Below are 21963 nucleotides of genomic sequence, written 5' to 3' on the forward strand. Positions count from 1 at the left end.
TCAAGTGTACAACTATTGTACAGTTTATTAAAAAAAAGAAAATATATGTTTCTGTATGAACACATAGTCGGTCTGCATAGTGTTTCTTGACAAGCTAACATTTTTAAAGGACTTTGTGGTCAGGGCACACTTGCTCACATATCTTCAGCATACACTGCTTTAAAAATGTACCTTCTGAAAAACACTTGGTAACTCGGGCGATTTCTTCAGCCACAATAAAGCTGGCTTTCACGGCTGCATCACTTTTTGCAGAAACATTTGCAAACAAATTCTGCCAAAAATGTAAGTTTTTTTTCAAGTCTTGTACCTTTTGTTGCTTTTCTAGGTGGCTAAGGTTAGCATACTTTGCTCCGTGTTTGGTTTCGAAGTGCCGACGTGAATTGTACTGTATTCTTTGAGCACAGCCACCCCTGTTGAAAAAAAAACAGTATATGCTGGGTTAGGTATGTTTTGATGCTGGTTGGACCATCTTAAACCAGATATAGACCAGCACATGACAAGCTAAAGACCAACTAAACCAGCACAAACCAGCATCAAAACATACCAAACCAGCATATGCTGGTTTTTTTAACAGGGATGGCCTCCTGGAAAAGACGACACACCGGCTTGTTTCCATTAAGCACAAACATGTATTTGCTTTCCCATCCCTCTTGAAATAGCCTCCCCTCTGCATTAATTTTTCTTTGTTTGACATGATGTGTCTAATTAATATTTATATCATATCACTCACTTATTACACCGCTCGTTGGAATGCTTGATTCTGATTGGCCAGTCGCGACATTTGCAGGTTCGTTATTCCCAGATAACCTCTCAAAACTAATAACACAGGGTAACCCGGACGCAACAAATCATTTTGACAGGTTTTTTTTGACAAATATAAATATGTCTTTAATTAACATATATGACATTATATTTACAAATTATTAAACCAAATTGAATGTTCGTGACATTTGAACGTTGTTTCTTACCTTAAAACCGAAAGTAAACAGCTTTTCCTGTTAGGTCTGCATTCAGTAAAAATGAGCTAATAAAATATTTCAAATTCACATTTCATGTAAAGTTTTTTTCTCATGTGGCAAGTATCCCGCGTAATAAGCGGGATAATGTGCAAGCAGCCGGCTGTTATCGTGAAATAAGCCCCTCCAGTGTGAAACAAGAAACAACCTGATAGCACTGGAGGGGCTTATTTCTGCGATATATACGGACACTGCCACCTACTGGCTAGATGTCGTAATCGCGCAGGTAATAAAGTTGAGTTGCATTTTTAGGTCGTGGACATAAAATGTATAATAACACTACAATAATTTGTAAACTCTCGCGGGCCACATAAAATGAGGGGGCGGGCCGGATTTGGCCCGCGGGCCTTGTATTTGACACATGTGCCCTAAATCATATAAATAATCTGCCACAAAAAATACACCTCACAAATACAACTGAACGCAGTTACCAGAAATGCCTGAGCTGTAATATATAAGTCATTTGTTTATTGTAAGGGTGGAGTAGATTAGACAGATATGTGGGAGCAAGGTTACGAGTGCCTTAAAGGTTAGGAGAAGGAGTTTATATTGAATTCTTTGGGTTATTGGGAGCCAGTGAAGTTGGATGAGGATCGGTGTAATGTGTTCTATTGATTTTGTGCGGGTAATAATTCTTGCAGCAGAGTTATGAACATTTTGAAGTTGTTGGAGAAGCTTTTGGGGTAAACCGGAAAGAAGGGCATTACAGTAGTCGAGGCGTGAGGTGACAAGGGCATGAACAAGAACTTGGGTTGAGTGCTGAGTGAATGATGGGCGGAGTCTAGAAATGTTGCGTAAATGGAAAAAAGCTATGCGGACTGTATTGGTAATATGTGAAGTAAAAGAAAGAGTAGAGTCCAGTATTACACCTAAACTTTTGACCTGAGAGGAGATGGGGACCAAACAGCCTTGAGCCTTCAATGCTTATACTGATCGATGGGGATTTGGAGAGTGTAGATTTGGAACCAATGAGAAGAACTTCACTTTTATTACCGTTAAGTTTAAGTTTGTTATTTGTCATCCAAGATGTAATGGCCTGTAGACAGTCAGTAAGTGCAGTGGGGCATGATGAAATACTGGGTTTTGTGGAAATGTACAGTTGAGTGTCATCAGCATAGCAGTGAAAGTAGATACCAAAGTGCCGAAAAATATTACCGAGGGGGAGGATGTAAATGATGAACAAAAGAGAACCTAACACTGAGCCTTGGGGAACTCCATGATGTAATGGGGGTGAAAATGACTTTATGTTTTTCATTTGTACAAACTGTTTCCTGTCGGTAAGATATGAGTTGAAAAATTTAAGAGCAATACCAGTGACCCCAGTGCCAGACAAACGCTCGAGTAAAACTGGGGCCCCTGTGTCCTAGGGTCATGGTGTCTCTTGTTTTTTTTTGGTTTAGATTTTGTGGCAAGTCTATGCATTAAATATGTAGATTTTATCATGTGATTAATGTAATCATTTGACCTCACATAAATATGACTTCTGTATTAAGTAATGTGTATTTGAGGAAGGTCACGTGTGACCAAAACAATACTTTAATTTCTTGTCAATTTTGATTTATCTTTGTTGTCCATAACCTTCATTAGGTGGTAATTAGTCTAAAAGTGAAGAATCTCAATCTAACTATAGGTGTGTTAAAATCAAAACCAGTCTACAGGGTTTCCGTGGAAAATGGAAATAGTATTCAGCGTGCCAAACTGGTTGTTCAATAATGACTGGTTAAAGAAAAGTAATTAGTACCACAGAACACCACAAACAAGTATTTCATTCTCTTTCCTGGCAGCTTCTATACATACTTGTAATAACAAACTATAATCATGTGAATGAGTTTTTCTGGTTTAACAACTAAGAGAAACTAAACACTTACATACTTACATACTGTATGCACACTTCAGATACCACACAATAGTTTGTTTGTAAGGTGTCCTCACCACTGGTAACACTTTACAGCAAAGGTCAAATTTTCACACATTAAAAAATAAAAACAACCTCACGTTGTGTCAATCACATTTATACACTGCCTCCGATATTTTCGTCTATCATAAATCAATTCGGACCAGGTTCGATTTTCTGCGTTTTTCGCATCCGTAGTAAATGTAAGTAATTTTTGCCATTAATAAGGATCTTTATGATAATTTTTCATTTTATCTATATTACATTCAATCTTGTGTTTGTACAAAGTATTTACGATGTGATGTTCTTTTAACGTTTGCAAAAAAAATCGCTAAAGTTTGCTAGCGGACAGCACTATTTTTTTGTCATATACCCAGTGCATCGGCGCATGTCCTCTGACGTAACGTTAGGAGCTAGCAACGACGAATGATGACGTATAACAGTGTAGTAGTGGTATCCCATTTCTTAGCGGAAAATTTGTAAGCCTTCCCCATGCCACTTTGTTTCAAGGGGCAAGGGGAAGGGGCGAGGGGTAGGCGAAGGGGTAGAAAATAGAATTGGGCCTTAGTGTTCTATATAGTATGGAAGTGGGAGTGGAGTGGGAGTAGTATGAATACATTTCAGACATACTGCATTCGCCATGTTTTATTGTCATATGACTCGTATGCTCTTTGACCTATGACGTATTAACAGCAACCTGTACGTAGGCGTTGATAAAACATACTGTAAGTCACAAGAAACTCATTTATTGGCACTGACATTTAAAAACGGACATCTTAGTTTTCTGCTGTTTTTATTTGATTTACTTTTGCTCAGCTCCCGTGGCATCATGGGATAGAGTAGTGTCCATCCAAAGCAGACTCGCATATCTCAGCGGAAGCAGTAGACCATCTGGGCATTTCTCGCCGTCCGTTTTTTGCACACTGAGGTTTCGGACATATTCATGACTCATACTGCTTTTCGCCTACTATATAGTATGGAAGTAGTCGATTTCGGACGCAGGGTGTGTATCACTACGCACCCTTAGCAACCACACTTAGCAACGTAAACAAAACATTCTGTTGCTGTTTACAGTCAATCAGGGTCTATTTTCTCCAGCGGAAGGAAGGTGTGGGAACCCTAAAAGAGTTGCAGACACTCCGTTTCGGGTCATGCCTACCAACGCCCTTCAGCCATGACTTATTTACAATAAAGCACAGCCTCTTGTACCTTAGTGCTTATATACAATTTATTTGCGCTCTCTATGATCACTCTGCATTTCTATAAAAAGCTTTATTAGAGGTGTAATATTGTAGTGTTTTTGTTTTTCTCATCTGGTCGTCTTTTCTCTTAGTCTATTAGCATTCCACTGATTCCTCGTCAAAACAGAGAGGCGTAATGCCACTCATTATTACTATTATTAGTCACAAATGAGTGAACGACGATCAAAACACGCATGATGCAATGAATCCAAAATTAGAAGTCTTTTAATGAACCAGGGAAAACATACAAAACTGAGATTAATACACATGAGTGACTGAAGCAGTAGTAGTACTACTAGTAGTATTACAGTATATTGAAAATGAACTGCTGTCAAGTATAACATGACTATTTATTAGCAGTGAACGTTTTTTTTCTATAAATTCTCTTTTCAATAAACTGCAGGTGGCTCATGTAGATGTCAGTGCATTAACTAAAGAGCCTGGTAATTATATGTTAAATGGTTTAATTAAATGAACATTTTAATAATACAATTGTATTGCATTATCATACTTATTTTTTTAGCTTATCATTATTCAATAATACAAATTAGTCCACATTTCTCTCTTAGACAAGGAGTGGCTTAAGAGACTGAGTCTTAGAGCAAAAAGAGACTGACAACTACAAAAGAACTCAAATACAGGAAGAGATTTCAGTTTGCACTTTACTTGTCAAGCTGGGCGATTGCAGATTAGGTTTATGCAGGTTGTTATGTTTCACAAAAATTGAAAAGATTCTTTATTTTTAATGTCTGAGTTAAAAATAATTAGTTAAATGGTGATGATGTTAACATGAGTAATCTTGAAATTGAATGAATATGATTTACAGTCAAAATGATTTTGTGGGCTTGTGTTCTGCTGAGCTTGGCTTTTCGCCCTGCATCATTGATGGTGAGTTAATACTAATTGAATAACGCTAATACAATACAAACCTATGTGTTATGTAGAGAAATGCAAAAGTGGTGCATGTGTGTGTGTGTACACACTGATGTTTATAACATTTATCATTTGTTTTCCCAGCAATCACCAGATGTAATTGGTGAGTACAGCACAAATAAGTCACTGAAATGTGAAGTTACGTTTTAACGGAGTAAAATCAAAGACAATGAATCATCATGTTTTGATGGCATATTATTTAGCATGAGAAAATGCTATGTTCCATCTAAGCAAAATATGTTCTAAGAACATTTGGCTAATATTTCAGCCTGATCTCACAGGAATTCGTGACTATTTTACACGGCAGCTAATTCGCAAGAATTCGTACGATGTGATTCATACAAAACCGTGCGATTTTTAGAAAAAGAAATAATGAAACTCAACCGTCACTGACGCAAAAGCCAATCGTATTTAAACGTGTGAAAAAGATTGTACAGATTCATATGAAATAGTTACGAATTCCCGTGAGATCGTATTAATCATTTGCCTCAAGTTATGAAAATGTTTCTTCTCTATGTTTTTTAAACATTTCACTAACAATGTAAGAATAACATTTTACACCAATGTGTCTGTAGTCTTTTCAATACAGCAAGAGCATTTTTTTCAACTTGGAGAGACCTTTTCGAGAATGTTAACCAAAGTTCTGAGAACCGGGTTGGAGCAGTAATGTTTCACTTTTGCTTGTGTGGTATTTTCTGGCTACAACATAATGTACATAATTCTATGTCTTTTCTTTTAATGAGGAACGGAAGTCATTAATGACGAACAGAAGGACATTTCTGAAATAAACAAAGGTAAAACCACTGTATTACATCAGGAAGTGAAATATATAGTTAATAGATATTAAGCAAGAAGGATAACGTACACTGGGCACTTTGTAAGGTATCTTGATAGTATCCGGTTGTTATGACGTAGATTTAACAAGATGCTGGAACATTCCTGCTGCTCAAACTAGCATGTCTGGCATCACGGCCCTGCAATGTCGGGGATGTTTTTTCTGTGACAGTTCTTGGCTAAGGTTTTGTTGTTGGTGTTGAGATCTCTTGCTCATGTTGAGTGTGTTTTGAGGTTTTAGGTGTCCTTTCCTGTTTTGTTGTGTTTATGTTGGAGTATGGTGTGTTTGTGACTTTTCGGTGTACCTAATAAAGTGGCCGTTTATATTAGAGATGCACCGATACAAAATGTCTCCACCGATACCGATAGCCGATTATTCAGAGTGATCTCTGCCAATGCCGATTCTGAAGATTAAATGAATGTTTCTTAACTTTCTGAATGTTCTTAATGCATATAACGATTCATATAAGATATATTAAAGTGGCGATGTTTCTTAACATTTTGTATATACAGAGCACAAATTCGTTGCATTTTCCTGTCCTCTTTTGACTGACAGAATTCATCGGCCCTAGTCATCGACTGTTTTTACATATGTCCGATAGTGTGAAAAATTCCTTTTATTGACCAATACCGATTATTGCCCGATATATCGGTGCAAATCATGTTATACAATGCGTAAGGTGTTTAAAATTAACAGCTGTTTATGAAATTAGGTTTAAATCTTCTGGAGGGAGACATCATGGTGGTGAGTTTCAGTATAAGAAAGTAATAAAAGAAAAGAAATTTAAACATTAAAAATGATAACAATCCTCTCTGCTTCAAAGTCAAGGGAAAAGAGTTCAATTCTGGGAATTGAATCCCTGTGGAAACTCCCTGTGCCCTACGTGCTGAATTCAAATCTGAGTATGAAATCATTTTGAAATATCGACATATGTTTTATTTCTGTTTTTCATCTTCCACCGTGATGTATTTTCATTCTGGTTATAGGTATGAACTATAGAGGAGTTATACTGAGGGCATTTGAGCAGTTCAGACTCAAAACATGTATTGACTTTAAGCCCAGGACAACAGAAGAGTTTTACATTTCTGTGGAGAAGCGTGAAGGGTAAATACTGTAGTTGCATTTACTAATCCATATATTCATCATAAATTTATTTAGAATACAGAACATCTGAGTTGGTAAACATAAAACTACGCAGCTCTACATACTGTATATCTTCTCAATGATTTTTCAGGTGCTGGTCATATATCGGGCGATTGTATGCCCAGGGTCAGGCGGTTTCTATTGGACACGGCTGTGGATTTCTAGCGATCGTTGAGCACGAGTTTCTTCATGCGCTGGGATTTTTCCACGAGCAATCAAGATATGACCGAGATAATTATGTGACAATAAAATATGAAAACATCATAACAGGTTGCTCTGTAACTTTTCACATTTTCTTAATGCCACTCATGTATTGACAACCAGCCTTTTAACATCAGTAGTCTTTCTTTTCAGAATTTTTGAACAATTTCAATAAAGTCTATGAGAACGTGAGTGCCGTTCAAGGCACCCCGTATGATTACTTGTCTGTGATGCATTACGGTAAAAGTGAGTTCAGCAACGGTCGTGGATCCACAGTCATCACCAAACGGCCTGAGTTTCAAGATGTGATTGGTCAGCGTGTGGAAATGAGTGAATATGATGCTTTTGAGCTCAATGGGCTCTATAAATGCAGTAAGTATTATTCCTGTATTCTACTGTATTTATATAACATAAATAACATCAGGGCTTTTGAGGTGGACTCTTAAAAATATAGGAGCTAAAAATGTTATTCACAACTGAACATTTCAGTCAAAAGTTCCAAAAAGAACCATTTCTTTTCTAACTTTTAATAGTCTGTAGAACTGCAAAGAAGATCTAAAGAAGGTCTTGTGTCCAATATAAACTAAATGAATCATTCCCAGAAAATGGGATCGTTGCTTTTTTTTTACCTGTGTCAAAATGGGTCTGACAACTACATTACATTTAAAGAAAAAAAAGGGAAAGTAGAGTTTTTAAACTTGGGTCTGAGATCCCCCAGGGGGTGTAAAGGAGTCACAGAGGGTCCACAGAAAAATCTGCAATCATTAAAAAAAGGAAAAATTACAAAAAATAAGTAAATAAAAAATAGATTAAAATGTGATTAAAATAACAAAAAATCAGCTATTAATATATTAAATTTAATTGAAAATGAAAAGATAAAATTGTATATTATAATATTTTGACACAATATTTAGACACAAAAATACAGTTAATATTTTTGTGATAATGTAGGTTATAGATTTTAGATTTATAATGATACATTTTCATAGAATAAAAAAACTGCTCTCCTTTTGGTGTGATGCTTTATTTATGCTTATTTGTTCCAAAAGTGTTATGTTTTTCGTTGCATAATTTAAAAAGTAGAATTTGTTTTTGTGAAATTCCGAATAAAAACACGTAATGTGTTTTTTACACGTTACACATTTTGTTTGTGCTACAGACTCATCCACCTCGTTCCTGAGCCGCTGTGGTTTTGATGACAAATCCCTTTGTCAGATGCAGGTCTGTTCCACTACTAAAAGTGGATGGCAGACAGTGAGTTCAGTGGTCGGAGTCAACGTGACCGACCACACCTACTTGGGCAAAGAGTCGAATGGTGAGATTTTTGAGTTTTTCGAAATATGTATTACTGGAAAATGTTGTAGACTATTAATTTCTTGTTCCTCCCCACCCATTGCATTTATGTTCTGTCACGTGCAGGAACGTCTTTTTTCATGCACTTCAGTGCCGAGGGCAGAAACGAGAGCGAGTCGGCTCGACTGGAGAGCACTAAAATGACCCCGACCAGAGATTGCAAAGTTCAATGCCTGCAGTTCTATTACTATCACAGCAGCAATGAGTTTGACCAGCTCAACATCTGGATCAGGGAATATCAGGACAAAACAGACACCAGGGGAACTTTGAAAATTATGGATCAGATCACAGGTTTTATGCACTGCTCACATAATTGAACAATGTGGCATAGAGAGGCTGCGATATATTATGAATATAGTCTCGACCGAAATACACTGAACAAAATTATAAACGCAACACTTTTTGCCCCCATTTTTCATGAGCTGAATTCAAATAGCTAAGACTTTTTCTATGTACACAAAAGTGAACATTCAATTCACGGGCAACAGCTCTGGTGGACATTCCTGCAGTCAGGATGCCAATTGCACGCTCCCTCAAAACTGGCGACATCTGTGGCATTGTGCTGTGTGATAAAACTGCACATTTTAGAGTGGCCGTTTATTGTGGCCAGCCTAAGGCACACCTGTGCAATAATCATGCTGTCTAATCAGCATCTTGATATGCCACACCTGTGAGGTGGATGGATTATCTCGGCAAAGGAGAAGTGCTCACTAACACAGATTTAGACAGATTTGTGAACAATATTTGAGAGAAATAGGCCTTTTGTGTACATAGAACAAGTCTTAGATCTTTGAGTTCAGCTTATGAAAAATGGGGGCAAAAACAAAAGTCATTAAACACCGTCTTTTCTGTTAAAAAGATCATTCGACCAAGTTGTAAGATCCTCAAAACTTCCTTCTTCCAATTTTCTGCAGGACCCCCTGATAACCACTGGCTGCTGCACCACGTGCCGCTAAACGCCAATAAGACCTTCCAGCTCGAGTTTGAGGCTCGTAAAGGAGCTGGGAAGTCCAGCGGAGGATTTTCGTTGGACGATATCAATGTTTCACAGACCGAGTGCCCCCAAATATGGCAGATAAGGAATTTTGAGAAGCTCATGAACGACACACCGATCGGTTCTTACGTATACAGTCCGCTGTACTACTCTAGTGAAGGTTATCGCTATCAGGTTTTCTTGAGAAAATTGGCCAGCTACTACGCTATGTCTTTTCGTCTGGTATCCGGTGCGTTCGATGGCCAGCTGCAGTGGCCCTGTCCGTGGAGACAAGTGACCTTTCAGATTTTCGATCAGAATCCAAACATGCAAAAGCGCATGTCTTACGAGGAAAGCGTCACCACTGACCCGACTTTGATTTCAGGTGAGACCTTTTATTTACCCGAATATTAGCCAACTACTGAAAAACAAGTAAACCAGGTTTACAGATGGTGTAAAACTAGCTAAATATAAAAAAACATGTTTTGTACAGGTGGCAGGTACGTCTGGGACAATCCTCAATATAGTGGAAATCTAACCATTATTGGTAATGAGAGCGTATTTGTAGGTCCTCATGTGGCCATTGCTATCAACAAAGACATCCTCTATGGAATAAACTTTGAGTTCATCAAAGGTGGTGATGTCATCGTTCTCATTAGCATGCAAGGTACGTTTTGTCATGTAGCCTCAGAAAAAAGGTTGGATTTAAAGACACCTTAATGGATTAGAAGCAAACTGAGCTCTACTACAATCACTTTGTCTTAGATATGTCAGGGCTTCTTCAGACAAATTCTGTAGCATGCCCAAAAGTGAAAGTGAAAAATATCAACGCTACTCCTAGTGAAAGTGCCAAACAGGGACCATGTTTTTCAAGGTAAACATCCATTTATACATCTTTTAATAAACAGCAATGTAGTAATAACCATTTAAGACACTTTTTTATAATCTTTAGACAACTATTTTTACAGTTAGTACTACTAATACAGAATAACATAATATTGATATACACTAGACTAGTACCATGAATAGAAGTGTACACTGTAAAACAAATCCTGTAAAAAACAGCAGCTGGGGCACCAGAAATATTTCCTAAAATAACCGTTTTTTGACTGTAAAATTACACTTTCCCCAGTTTTTATTTTAAATTTGTAATTTGACGGTTTTTGACCGTATTTCAAAAACAGTATTTTATTTTACGGTGTACGACTACAATTTTAGTTTGGTTTCATCAGTGTACATCGTATTGAGAAAAAATGACAATAATACTTTGTATTATAATACCAATAACACCACGTCATCTTCAGTTTTCTTTTCACTATAGTAACTACTGCTTAACGTAAAGCTGCTTTACAACAATGAATAAAATAGAATTGCAAATTATGATATAAATGCTACATTTAAAACGTTAAGTTTTCATTAACTTATTTATTTACTATAACTTTCACCTCAGTACTGCTATTAGAAAGAAAGTCACTCTTTGGACAGACAGTGTTTTGTATTATTAACCGTTCTCCTCACATCTGTTTGTAGTTCCACTCTTCTGTCCTCTCTGAACTGCATGCTGGGTTTGTGCCTTTTGCTGCTGAGCTTTTTGTGAGATAAACTGTTGTTACCGCATCTGTGTGCAGTCTTATCTATTTATTCTCTACATTGCTTATACCTACTGTACATGTGCCGTGGGAACAGCTGGAGCCTCCTTTTGTTGTATGATTGCTTTATAGCACCTTACTATAATAAATTGGTGTTTAGTTAAATAAATGCATTTTTAAATCTTAACACTGCCTCAATATTACTGGTTGCCATTAGGGGAAACATTGAGTCAATATAAAAGAAATGAATAAAGTCGTGGAATGTCCTAATGTGTGCTGTACACTAAAGCTAAACTTCCATTGTGGGAAGGAAAACAACATTTTGACATCCAATTTTAAGTTTTACGAAGATCAATATTTTGAAAAGGATCCATGTTTACCAAAACAAACACAAATCAATTGAGCAGCAGAAACGATTTTATTTTTATTACGAAACAATGACCTACAGTAAATCAACACTAAAATGTGCTTAAACCTCTATGGGCTTTTATGAACAGTTATTCAAATAGCCCAACAGTTCTTATTCTTTGATCAAACATAATTAACACTCACAGTGAATTAACACTCACAGTGTATATATAATCCACACGAAGTGTGGATTATATATACTTTGTACACTGTGAGTGTTAATTTGACCTCTTTTAACACTGGCGATTTTGCTGTGTTGAACTTTATAATGTGTATGTGTTTTACAGTCGGAAGACAGAATAGACATAGTAAACTTTTGGTTAGTCAGACAAAACATCTGCTTTATAGTTCATATTTTACTTACAAGCATTCAAATGTTAAAACTTTACCTCTAAATAGGTAAAAATAGGTCTTTCTCCTTTACTAAACACATTACAACAAGATCAAATCAGTTTTCTGTCAACTCCAGCACTTTCATCATTTCAAGACATCATTTAAGATACAAAAGAAATTACATTGTGTAATGTAAAAGTTCATGACATTATTAATAGACAAGAAAAGTGCCCGTACATGAAGAAATACTCCAAACTAGTGAGACGTTCAGGGTTTATTCTGTAATATTATTCTGTATTATTACTATTCTTTCCACATGCTATATTTGATCATTTTCAATAAAGTTTACTTTGAAAATGTTCTCTTGTCATTTTATCAAGCAGCGTCTTGAGGTCTCATCTTGAGAACAGTAGTGAACGAGTTCCCATCTATTCTAAACTTTTTCTTTTTAATTTAGTCTAAGTCATCCAACTTTTTTTTCCAAAAGCATTTTTATGTTAGTTTTGCAATGAAATCGATTTTTTAGAACTTACTCAACGTTTGAGCAGTTTTGTATGTCTGCTCATACTTAAGTTCACACAAACTTAAGCAAATGCAATTAAGCTTCATGATAGCACATCATTGTATTAAACAAAATCAATGGTAGTCTCTCTCACCTCTCCCGATGGCTATCCCAAATGACATTTCCCAAACTAGAGACATTATATAGACCTTGGATTAGGCGGGGCATGATTTGTCAGACTGAACCAGGAAATTATGATTTAGTCCTAAAACCCCTATTTTGCATGACAAATTCTGGGAAGACCAGAAAGAACGATATTTGTATCACCATTCTTTCACGCTTCACGTGTTTGCGTGCGCCAGCTTGATGGTCCCAAGCCTGTTTTTTTTGGTGACTTCCACTTCAGAGCCCATCCACAACATGGCCGACTCACAAGAGCCCTCAGCTGTCATGGGCATCATGCTAGTGGTCCCATGTCTGGTGGTCCCGGAGGTGCCCGTTCCGGCGGTTCCTGAGGTCCTGGAGTCAGCTCTACCTGCACTGAAAAAAGTGAAATGACTGTGCCTTTTGGACAAAATTAAAAGTTGAAATTGTTTTTTTTATTAACCATGTGTTGTGTTAAGTTGTAACATTGCTAAAGATTTTCATAGGGATGTAACAATTCACCCAGCTCACGATGTGATGCGATTCACGATTCTGATCTCACGATGCGATTTAATCACGATTTTTTTACAGAATGAGTTGAGAAAAATTTTAAATGAACAACTGCCCTTTTATTATTTCTCTAATGCTGCACAATTCTTTGTAAAATAAAAATCTATTTTGTGTCAAATAACAAAACTAAATAGAAGTTTTAAAACAAATTCCAAATCAAATAAAAGATGAATAAAACAAAAGTCTCTTTAATATAAACAATCTAAGACTTTGTATGTGCTTTCCTAACTTGTACTTTTTTAAGAAATATCAGCATATCTACGTTTACCAAATTTTCAGAAAAACAGCGGCCCCTGCTGTTCAAAACATGTACTGCGATTTTTATAACGTCTCAACCGACTTGAATCATCACGATATACAATTTCAACCGGCTCACGGTGAATCGTTACATCCCTGGGACTGGATAATGAGAGAAAAATATGTCAACATAAAGTGTTATTTTGTTCATTTTGATAAAGATGAGATCAGGACGAGACTTAGTAAGAGAGCAGATTTTTCTCCATTAGAGTTTTGGGTTCCTCGCCACCGTTTGCATACTGTTTTGCACTATTTGCCTGGCCGGGGGGGCTGCTTTAGAATTGTAAAGTTTTACTTAATTAATATTGCATATAATATTTGACCTATGTTTCTCTCTCCTTTATCTTACAGTTTTTCTCGATTGCTTAAGCACATTTCTTGAAATCATGCGTCGTATTCTCAAAACAGTAAACACAAATCTCACCCAATTCACCAAACATCCTATTTTCAGGTCAAAATGAAGCTCTCTGCAAAAATTTTCTGCAAAAATACAGAACAGGTAAAAAAAGGGTGTACACGTGCTACAGTTGACAGTGAAATTTCTGTCTGTGTGTGTGCGTGCGTGTGTGTGTGTGTGTGCGTTCATGTTTGTATATCCCGGTGGGGACCTAAACCTGAATGCACACCAACACATGGGGACTCGTGTCACCGTGCGGACCAAAACTGAGGACCCCATGGGCAAAAAAGCTTATAAATGGTACAGAACAATATTTTTTTAAAATCTAAAAATGCAAAAAGTTTTCTATGATCTTTAGGTTAAGGGTTTTGGTTAGGGATAGAGGATAGAATATATCATAAGCCTGATATAAAATCAATGGAAGTCTATGTAATGTCCTCACTAGTATACTCAAACAACAGTATTTGTGTGTGTCTGTGCGTCCGTGTTTGTGTGTGTCTATGTCTATGTGTGTTAGTACGTGTGCATATTGTGTGTGTGGAGTGTTTTGTATGTGGGTGTGTCTGTCTTCTGTGTTTTCACATTTTTCTTGTTTTTACATGTACAACTTTAAATGTTTTGCTTATAGTCAAAATGTCTCATGTACAGCTGCTTCGTAAGAATGAAAATTGTAAAAAGCGCTATATAAATAAAGTTGAGTTGACTTGATAAAAACCTTTGAATCAATGTTATCTATGCGGGTGCAAAAGTAATATTGATTGAATGCAATTAACATGAACAAATCAGCTATTTTCATCAACAGTTACTTGCCATCGGAGAATGGTGCTTTCTACCCAAAAAAGAAAAATGAAATCAAGATAAATTAATTACTCAATAAAGCAAACTAAATTGTGTTGACCCAACTAAACTGATTTATTTTGAACGAAATTATTTGTGTTAAAACTTGAGTCATTTAGAACCTTGAGATAAATGAATAAAATTGCCTGTAATAAAATGATAGAATGTAATTTATTCAAAAGTAAAACCTTGGATCAAATGTAGGTTTTTGATTAACATTAAGTAAAAAAAAGTAAAGGTCTGAACCCAAATCATTTCAGAAAAACTAGAAAGTTGGCTAAAGTTTGTTCAAAGCTTCATTTTTTTTCAGTGTAACTTAACACAAATTTTCTTGAACCAAAGCAAATATATAATTTGAGAAATTGCCTGTAACAGATATATAAATACGGCTGTCAATATTAAAAACTGACAGTGTGAACATGGCCTTTGTTTGCCTAGAAGTTTCTGAGTTTATGTTCCCCATTTTCTGTTATTGGATTACCTGTTGTTATCTTTCTATCCCGGATCTCTTGGTATATGTATTTGACTACAAGTAGCCTCAAGACATCCAAATACTTCAGTTTGTCACATACGCTGAAAAAACATAACTTTGGACTAACTTAAAAAAACAACGTAATACTGTAACTGAACATGAATCATTCACTTGAATAGATTATATTAATTGAACATGATTTATTCTCATTACTGTCATTTATTCTCATCACTATGCCGCGCGCATACTGGTGGCAGAAAAACAGTGGAAACAAAGCAATGAATGAAACGTAGGAGACAATTCCTTCAAAAATGTGTTTTTGTGTTATTGAATATCAGAATAGGAATGGCGAAAGTTATGGTGTTATACCATCATTGAATATGACATTTTAAGCTAAACAAGCCATTAAACGAACAGGCTGGACTGAATAAATCATTACTCGTTTCTCTGTGTTTATTTTATTTCAGGTAAGGTTTTCTATACAGTTTATCACACACACATGCAAAATGAATTATGTAACGTTAGATATATAAGAACGATAATTTAGATGCTTTTTGCCACCAGTTCGGCTCCGCCCACAGAATCGCTTCACACTGTTTGCAAACAAAAAATTGGTCTATATAGGGTAGATACGGTGGAGTCAGCTATAATGCAACTAATTTTTTAAAAGTTTAATTGGCTGTTTAAGTCATTTTAACATATTATTTTCAATTTTGATTTGTTCAAAGTTCAAGCAAATCAAAGTTGCTATAACTTGTAAGCAACCAAGTGTGATGTTACAGGTGACAATGTTTTTTTTTAAAATAAACATTTTAGCAAAGCTTCTTTGCTTTAATAACTAATAACCTTTAGCTACCTATGGGAGCCGTGTAAAAAGTGTCCGTGACTCAGTTAGGAAATTACCTGTTTATTACAGCTTTGTAACATGGTTATTATGCTCAAAATGACAATATATGTATAACTTATTTAATGGGACCCTCATAGGTAAATAATGGACAAAGCCTATTAAGGGTCATTATAAGCCTAAGTAAGGAGTTATATAGCTTAATCCAACAGTAGAGTGTATGAGAGGCATTGCCCTTCACAATGACGTGCATTAAGGCTCATAGATGTGCTCCAGAAGCTTAAAAATGGTGTGTACATTAGCTACCTCAGGGGGCCGTGCCAAAAGTGTTACGTGTGGCATGTACATTGTCAACCTATGTGATCCCTGTCAAACAAGTTATGTGTGGCATGTACATTCGTAACTTATCTGATGGGGCCCACATAGGTATAAGATGGACAAAGCCTATTAAGGGTCATTATTTATCCTTGGCAATGAGTTATATGGCTTAAACCAACAGTATGGTGTATGAGAGGCACAGCCGTTCACCATGATGTGAATTAAAGCTCAAAGATGTGCTCCAGAAGCTTACAAATGGTGTGTCCATTAGCTACCTATGAGGACCCGTCAAATAAGTTATGACTGGCACTTTCTGTGACTCAGCAAAACCACAGGAAGTACCAGTCATAACTTATTTGACAGTAGCCTCGTAGGCTTACAGTGGACAATACTGTAAACGGTCAATTTTTTAGACTGTAAACAACTTTCTTCTGACAAACCTACAGATGTGTATCCTAGAAGCACCCCGCATTGGTATATTGCACACCTCAGGCTATTGAAATGCTTATTTTGCATACAAACGCACTTTTCAATGAAAATAGTCTCTCACCAAAATTTTTCAGCAAAAAACTGCTTTATTCTTGTACAAAAACCTCGGAGCAACGAATGCTAGTTCGACGCACCCTCACGCACCACATATCTGGAGCCCGTACGCCTCGCTGTACGGCAAGTGCTCGAAAAAAAATCACAAAAAATATTCACACTGCACACTGGGACTAAAAACAAAACTCTGTGCTTTTGCAAAATAGAGAAAATTTACAGGATGCGCTCTGTCATCTCCTTTCCTTGATCTCATTTGTGGAGCGCTGGGCCTCCAGCAATTTCAGCAGCATATTGTCACCATTTTTTCCCTTTCGTTTTGTTAATCTGTTAATTGTCAAATATTCGGCGTATTCCACGAATACATAGCCTTTAAACGTTGATGCACTTCTGAAATGTGGGAAGTCTTCTGAGGCGTATGCATGCACATCGCATGCTTGCATTATATATTGAATGGGACTTGTCGTGATGGACACTTCAGAGAGAGATATTTGTGTTGTTGGACAAGTTTTATTAAATGCTGCGAAGTGACGGAGAAGACCTGATGAAATACGGTTAACGGATGATTAGATGCTTAATATGCCTAATTTGTTATTCACATTAGCCTCCACCAGCACGCGCTCACGCACAAAATGCCTGTGTAATTTAAGTTTGACGTTAAACTTGTGAATTGTACACAAATATTGTGGGCTGTGTTTTTGGTGTTTTACAAGCACAACATTGATTTATAATAAATGAAATATGACAATTAACAGTTTCCATCACCTTAACGCGCATTTGAACTAAGGTAAACTCGAGATAAAATCTGCGTCTAGCCCGTTCAATTTTTTGGTAATTTTGAGATTATTTTTGCATATCCGTTTCCATTTAGGCTTTCTTATGCGCATTTTCAAAACATAAATAGTTGGAAAGAAAGCCCCACAAAAATTGCCCATTCTGTTACTGCTCCACACCACACTAACTTGCCGGATCTGCAACGCCCCCTTGTTCCAGCACCTCAGAATTTGCAAATTAAGCAGTGGCAACACTGTATGTCTCATGAAGCATTTATTCGTATTTACATAAACATTCTAAAATTTCATGGCCACACACACTATATGTTACACGTGACAGAATCATCTTTCAGGGAGGAGGGTAAATCGGCCAACTGTTGCAGTGATTAGTGCTTTGGGCTTGAGATAGGCAGGTTGGTGCTTTGAAGTCTCGGCCCACATCTTGTTTTTTTTCTCGTTGATCACAGGGGAAACTCATCTGACAGCATTTTCTTAGTCGTCATAATATGTTTTCCTGCTTTGAAAATAAATGAAATGAGCCTTAAACTCTAAGAACCTACTTGTATTGGTTTTGAAAGTCAGCGGTGCAAGTGTCAGACAAGTAGGGACTTTCTATCTCACGGAACACAGCTGGAACAGTATGTGACAGGACAATTCTCAGCTTTGAGATACTGTTCCTCCTGCAAAGCTGGCATATTTCACCCTTGATTGGCTTCCCTTTCAAGCGGATCCGTACAATAGGCCGGCTGCTGCAGTGGTCAGCGCTTTGGGTTTGACGTGGTCAGGTTGGGGGACGGAGGCCCTGGTCCCCTTTCTTTTTTCCTCATTGAACACGGGAGCCTCACTTGACAGCGACATTCCTAGTTGTCACGGGAGCACCTATAGTCAAAAACATTGAATTTGAAAGCTGCACACAAGCAACACTGATTGTCTCATCAAGCATTTATTCATATTTGCATAGACATGCTAAAATGTCAAGGTCACACAAACTACATGTTACACATGACAAGATCATATTTGAAAGGGTTTTGGAAAATTTGGGGGCAGGATCTGCCACTTTTTCTGCTTTGCCTGCCTTCACTTTGCTTTGGGTTTGGGATAGGCAGGTTTGTGGTTTGAAGCGCAGTCCCCCTTCTTATTTCTCATTGAACACAGGGGAACCCCTATGTGACAGCAGAATTCTAAAACTGGTGTAGCAGCTCGTGCTTTGGGCTTGAGATGGGCAGGTTGATGGTTTGAAGCTCTGGTCCCCTTCTTTTTTTCTCGTTGAGCACAGGGGAACCTCGTCTGACAGCATCGTTCTTAGTCATCATAATACGTTTTCCTCCTTTGAAAGATTAAATGATATGAACCTTAAACTCTAAGAACCTACTCGTGCTTGTTTTGAAAGTTGGCAGTGCAAGTTTGAGACAAGTAGGGACATTCTATCTCATAGAACACAGGTGGAACAGTATGTGACAGGAGAATTCTCAGCTGTGAGAGACAGTTTTCCTGCAATAGCTGGCAAATATTACCCTTGATGAGCTTCATCTTCGCGGGGGGGTTGGGGGGGGGCGTTTTACAGCAGTACAACTTGGTGTAGTGGTTAGTGCTTTGGGTTTGACATTGGCAGGTTGGTGGTTTGAAGCCCCGGTCCTCTTTGACTTTGTTTCTCATTGAATATAGGGGAACCTCCCCTGACAGAAACTTTCTTAGTTGTCATGGATGCACATATAGTGTGAAAAACAATTAGTTTGATCCCTGCTCACAAGCAACACTTTTTGTCTCATCGAGCATGTATTCATATTTACAGAGACATGCAAAAATGTCAAGGCCACACACACTACATGTTACACATGATGGGATAATATTTAAAGGGGGTTAGAGGTAATTTTGGGACAGGATCTGTTTTTCCTACCTGTCACGTTTCTACCCCGTTAAACTTATGCATGAATGCATATATAGTCAGAAACAATAAGTTTAATGCATGCTCACAAGCAACACTGTATGTGTCATAAAGCAATCATACATATTTACACAGACATGCTATAATGCCAAGCCCACACACACTACATGACAGAATTATATTTAAAAGGTGTCGGGGTTCATTTTGGAGCTGGATCTGTTTTAACTCAACTCAACTCAACTTTATTTATATAGCGCTTTTACAATTTTCATCGTTACAAAGCAGCTGTACATGAGACACATTGACTACAAGCAAAACAATCAAAGTTGTACCTGCAAAAACAAGAAAAGGTTGAAAACACAGAAGACAGACACACCCACACACAAAACACTCCACACACACAACACGCACACGCACCAACACACACAGACACAGAGATGTTGCGATCCCGGCCTTCTTGGGGTCTGTGTCTTGCGTGGTTTGTGTTTGTTTTGTCGAACATGTGGAGTGCCGTTTGACAGCTCTCCACGTGTCCGGTGTCTGCGTCATTCGCTCCGCCCTCGTGTTTCCCTGTCAGGATTTCCCCACTCACTGACTCTCATCACTCTCACCCGTAGCTCCTTTTCTAATTAGTACTCACCCCTGTTCTTGTGTTTGCTTCACACCTGTAGCCTATTCCTTATTTGTAGACCTTTCTATTTATCCCCTTTCGTCCTCTCGTCTGGTGTCAGACCGTACTTGTTTCTATCGACTTTTCTGACTGCCCTGGTGCTGGCGTGTCCAGTTCTGTAGAAGCCTATATCCTAGTCCTAGTCCTAGTCCTAGTTTTACTCGTCTCGTTTACCCGTTTTTGTGGCTCCTCGTAGCCAGTTTTCTTTGTCTCCAGTTCTGCCTATTTTTGTTAGTCCTTGCTCTCTGTCCCGCAGCGCTCCCGGACCCAGACCACTCCCTCCACACATCCACCGTCCAGTCGTGCTCGGCGGTTCCTGCTGCACGGGTGCCGCGTCTCTTCTTCGCGGATCTCATCGCGGATCACCGCACCGGACCGAGCACCCTCCCGGGACTATCTTCTGCCGGAGGCAAGACGGACATTCTTGCGTTGATTTCTTTTGTTTTCGCAATAAAGTGTTCTGATTCACCCACATCTGAGTCTACCGTGTCTGTATCATGACAGAACGGTCTGACCACTCACCAGACTCAGCGGGCGCGGACCATCTACTCAACGCGCTTCAGCAGCAGGGAGCTTTGCTGGGCCATCAGGCGTCACGGCTGAATGCCACCTCACAAGATGTCGAAGTTCTCACGGCCCAGGTTGCTGATCTAAATCACCGGCTCGACGAACTCCGCCGAGACGCCGTGGAATCTCGCGCACCCCTCGACGCACGCGGACACTCTCTAGAGGCTGAGCCACACGCCAACAGTCCTCCGGTGTATGACGGAGACCCTAACGCCTGTCGAGCCTTTCTCTCTCAGTGTGCGTTGGTTTTCGCTCTGCAGCCGCGACGTTATGCCACGGAGACAAGAATTGCTTATGTCCTCACACTACTTTCTGGGCGCGCTCAAGAGTGGGGTATTTCCGTCTGGGAGAACCAAGCCCTGTGTTGCCGTTCTTTTGCAACCTTTCGCACCGAGATGGCATCTCTGTTCGATCGGTCGGTTCGAGGGGACGAGGCGGCCGCCAAGCTCTCTCGGCTTTCCCAGGGACGGAGCTCGGTTACGGATTACTCGATCAAATTCCAGACGCTGGCGGCCGCCTGCGAGTGGAACGAGGGAGCGCTTCGTGCGCGCTTTTTGGACGGTCTTAATAACACTATCGCCGACGAGATCGCTGCCTTGGAGGCACCGCGGGACATGGAAGCTCTCACTAATCTATGTCTGCGGATTGAAAACCGGATCTCTACTCGTCGCCGACGCCGTCCTTCACCCACCTCCTGGCGATCACGTGAGTTCGATCCTCCCAAGTCTCCTTCCGCCCCGACATCGCTGGAGGAACCGATGCAACTGGGTCGATCACGTCTCACTCCGGCTCAGAAACAACAGCGTGTCATAGAGGGCCTCTGCTTTTACTGCGGAAAGCCCGACCACCAGGTGATGTCATGTCCGTTAAAAGGGCGAGCCCGTCCGTAGTCCGGGGAATCCGGGCAGGTGCCATTGATGTTTCACCCCCGTTGCACCGCACGTTGTTACCCTTCCGGCTGATGCACGAGGGCAGTTTTCACCAAGGCCGTGCCCTCGTCGACTCCGGCGCTGAAGGAAACTTCATCGATCGCACCACTGCTCGTCGATGGGGGATTCCGGCCACGCCCCTTTCTCTGCCGGTCTCGGTCCTGACGCTCGCGGGGCATCCCTTTTGCACTATTACTCACGTCACCCCTCACGTAAGACTTTACCTTTCTGGGAATCATTGTGAGAGTATTATGTTGTACATCCTCGATTCCCCCAATACTCCCATCATTTTAGGGCAT

General features: G+C 38.9%; 1 protein-coding gene across 1 annotated transcript; it reads left to right on the top strand.

Annotated features, from left to right (window-relative positions):
• The first annotated feature begins 4806 nt into the window (after positions 1-4806).
• On the top strand, positions 4807-11365 carry LOC130564641 (meprin A subunit beta-like). The gene is made up of 15 exons (XM_057350955.1): positions 4807-4854; positions 4978-5039; positions 5169-5187; positions 5828-5878; positions 6632-6663; positions 6743-6821; positions 6906-7023; positions 7154-7332; positions 7417-7635; positions 8423-8578; positions 8683-8907; positions 9531-9974; positions 10083-10256; positions 10355-10463; positions 11120-11365. Exons 2-15 carry the CDS (start codon positions 4983-4985, stop codon positions 11184-11186), a joined length of 1929 nt encoding a protein of 642 aa, XP_057206938.1. The 5' UTR covers positions 4807-4854; positions 4978-4982; the 3' UTR covers positions 11187-11365.
• The last annotated feature ends 10598 nt before the right edge of the window (positions 11366-21963 follow it).

Source organism: Triplophysa rosa, linkage group LG1 (genome assembly GCF_024868665.1).
Source record: "Triplophysa rosa linkage group LG1, Trosa_1v2, whole genome shotgun sequence".
NCBI classification, from domain to species: domain Eukaryota; kingdom Metazoa; phylum Chordata; class Actinopteri; order Cypriniformes; family Nemacheilidae; genus Triplophysa; species Triplophysa rosa.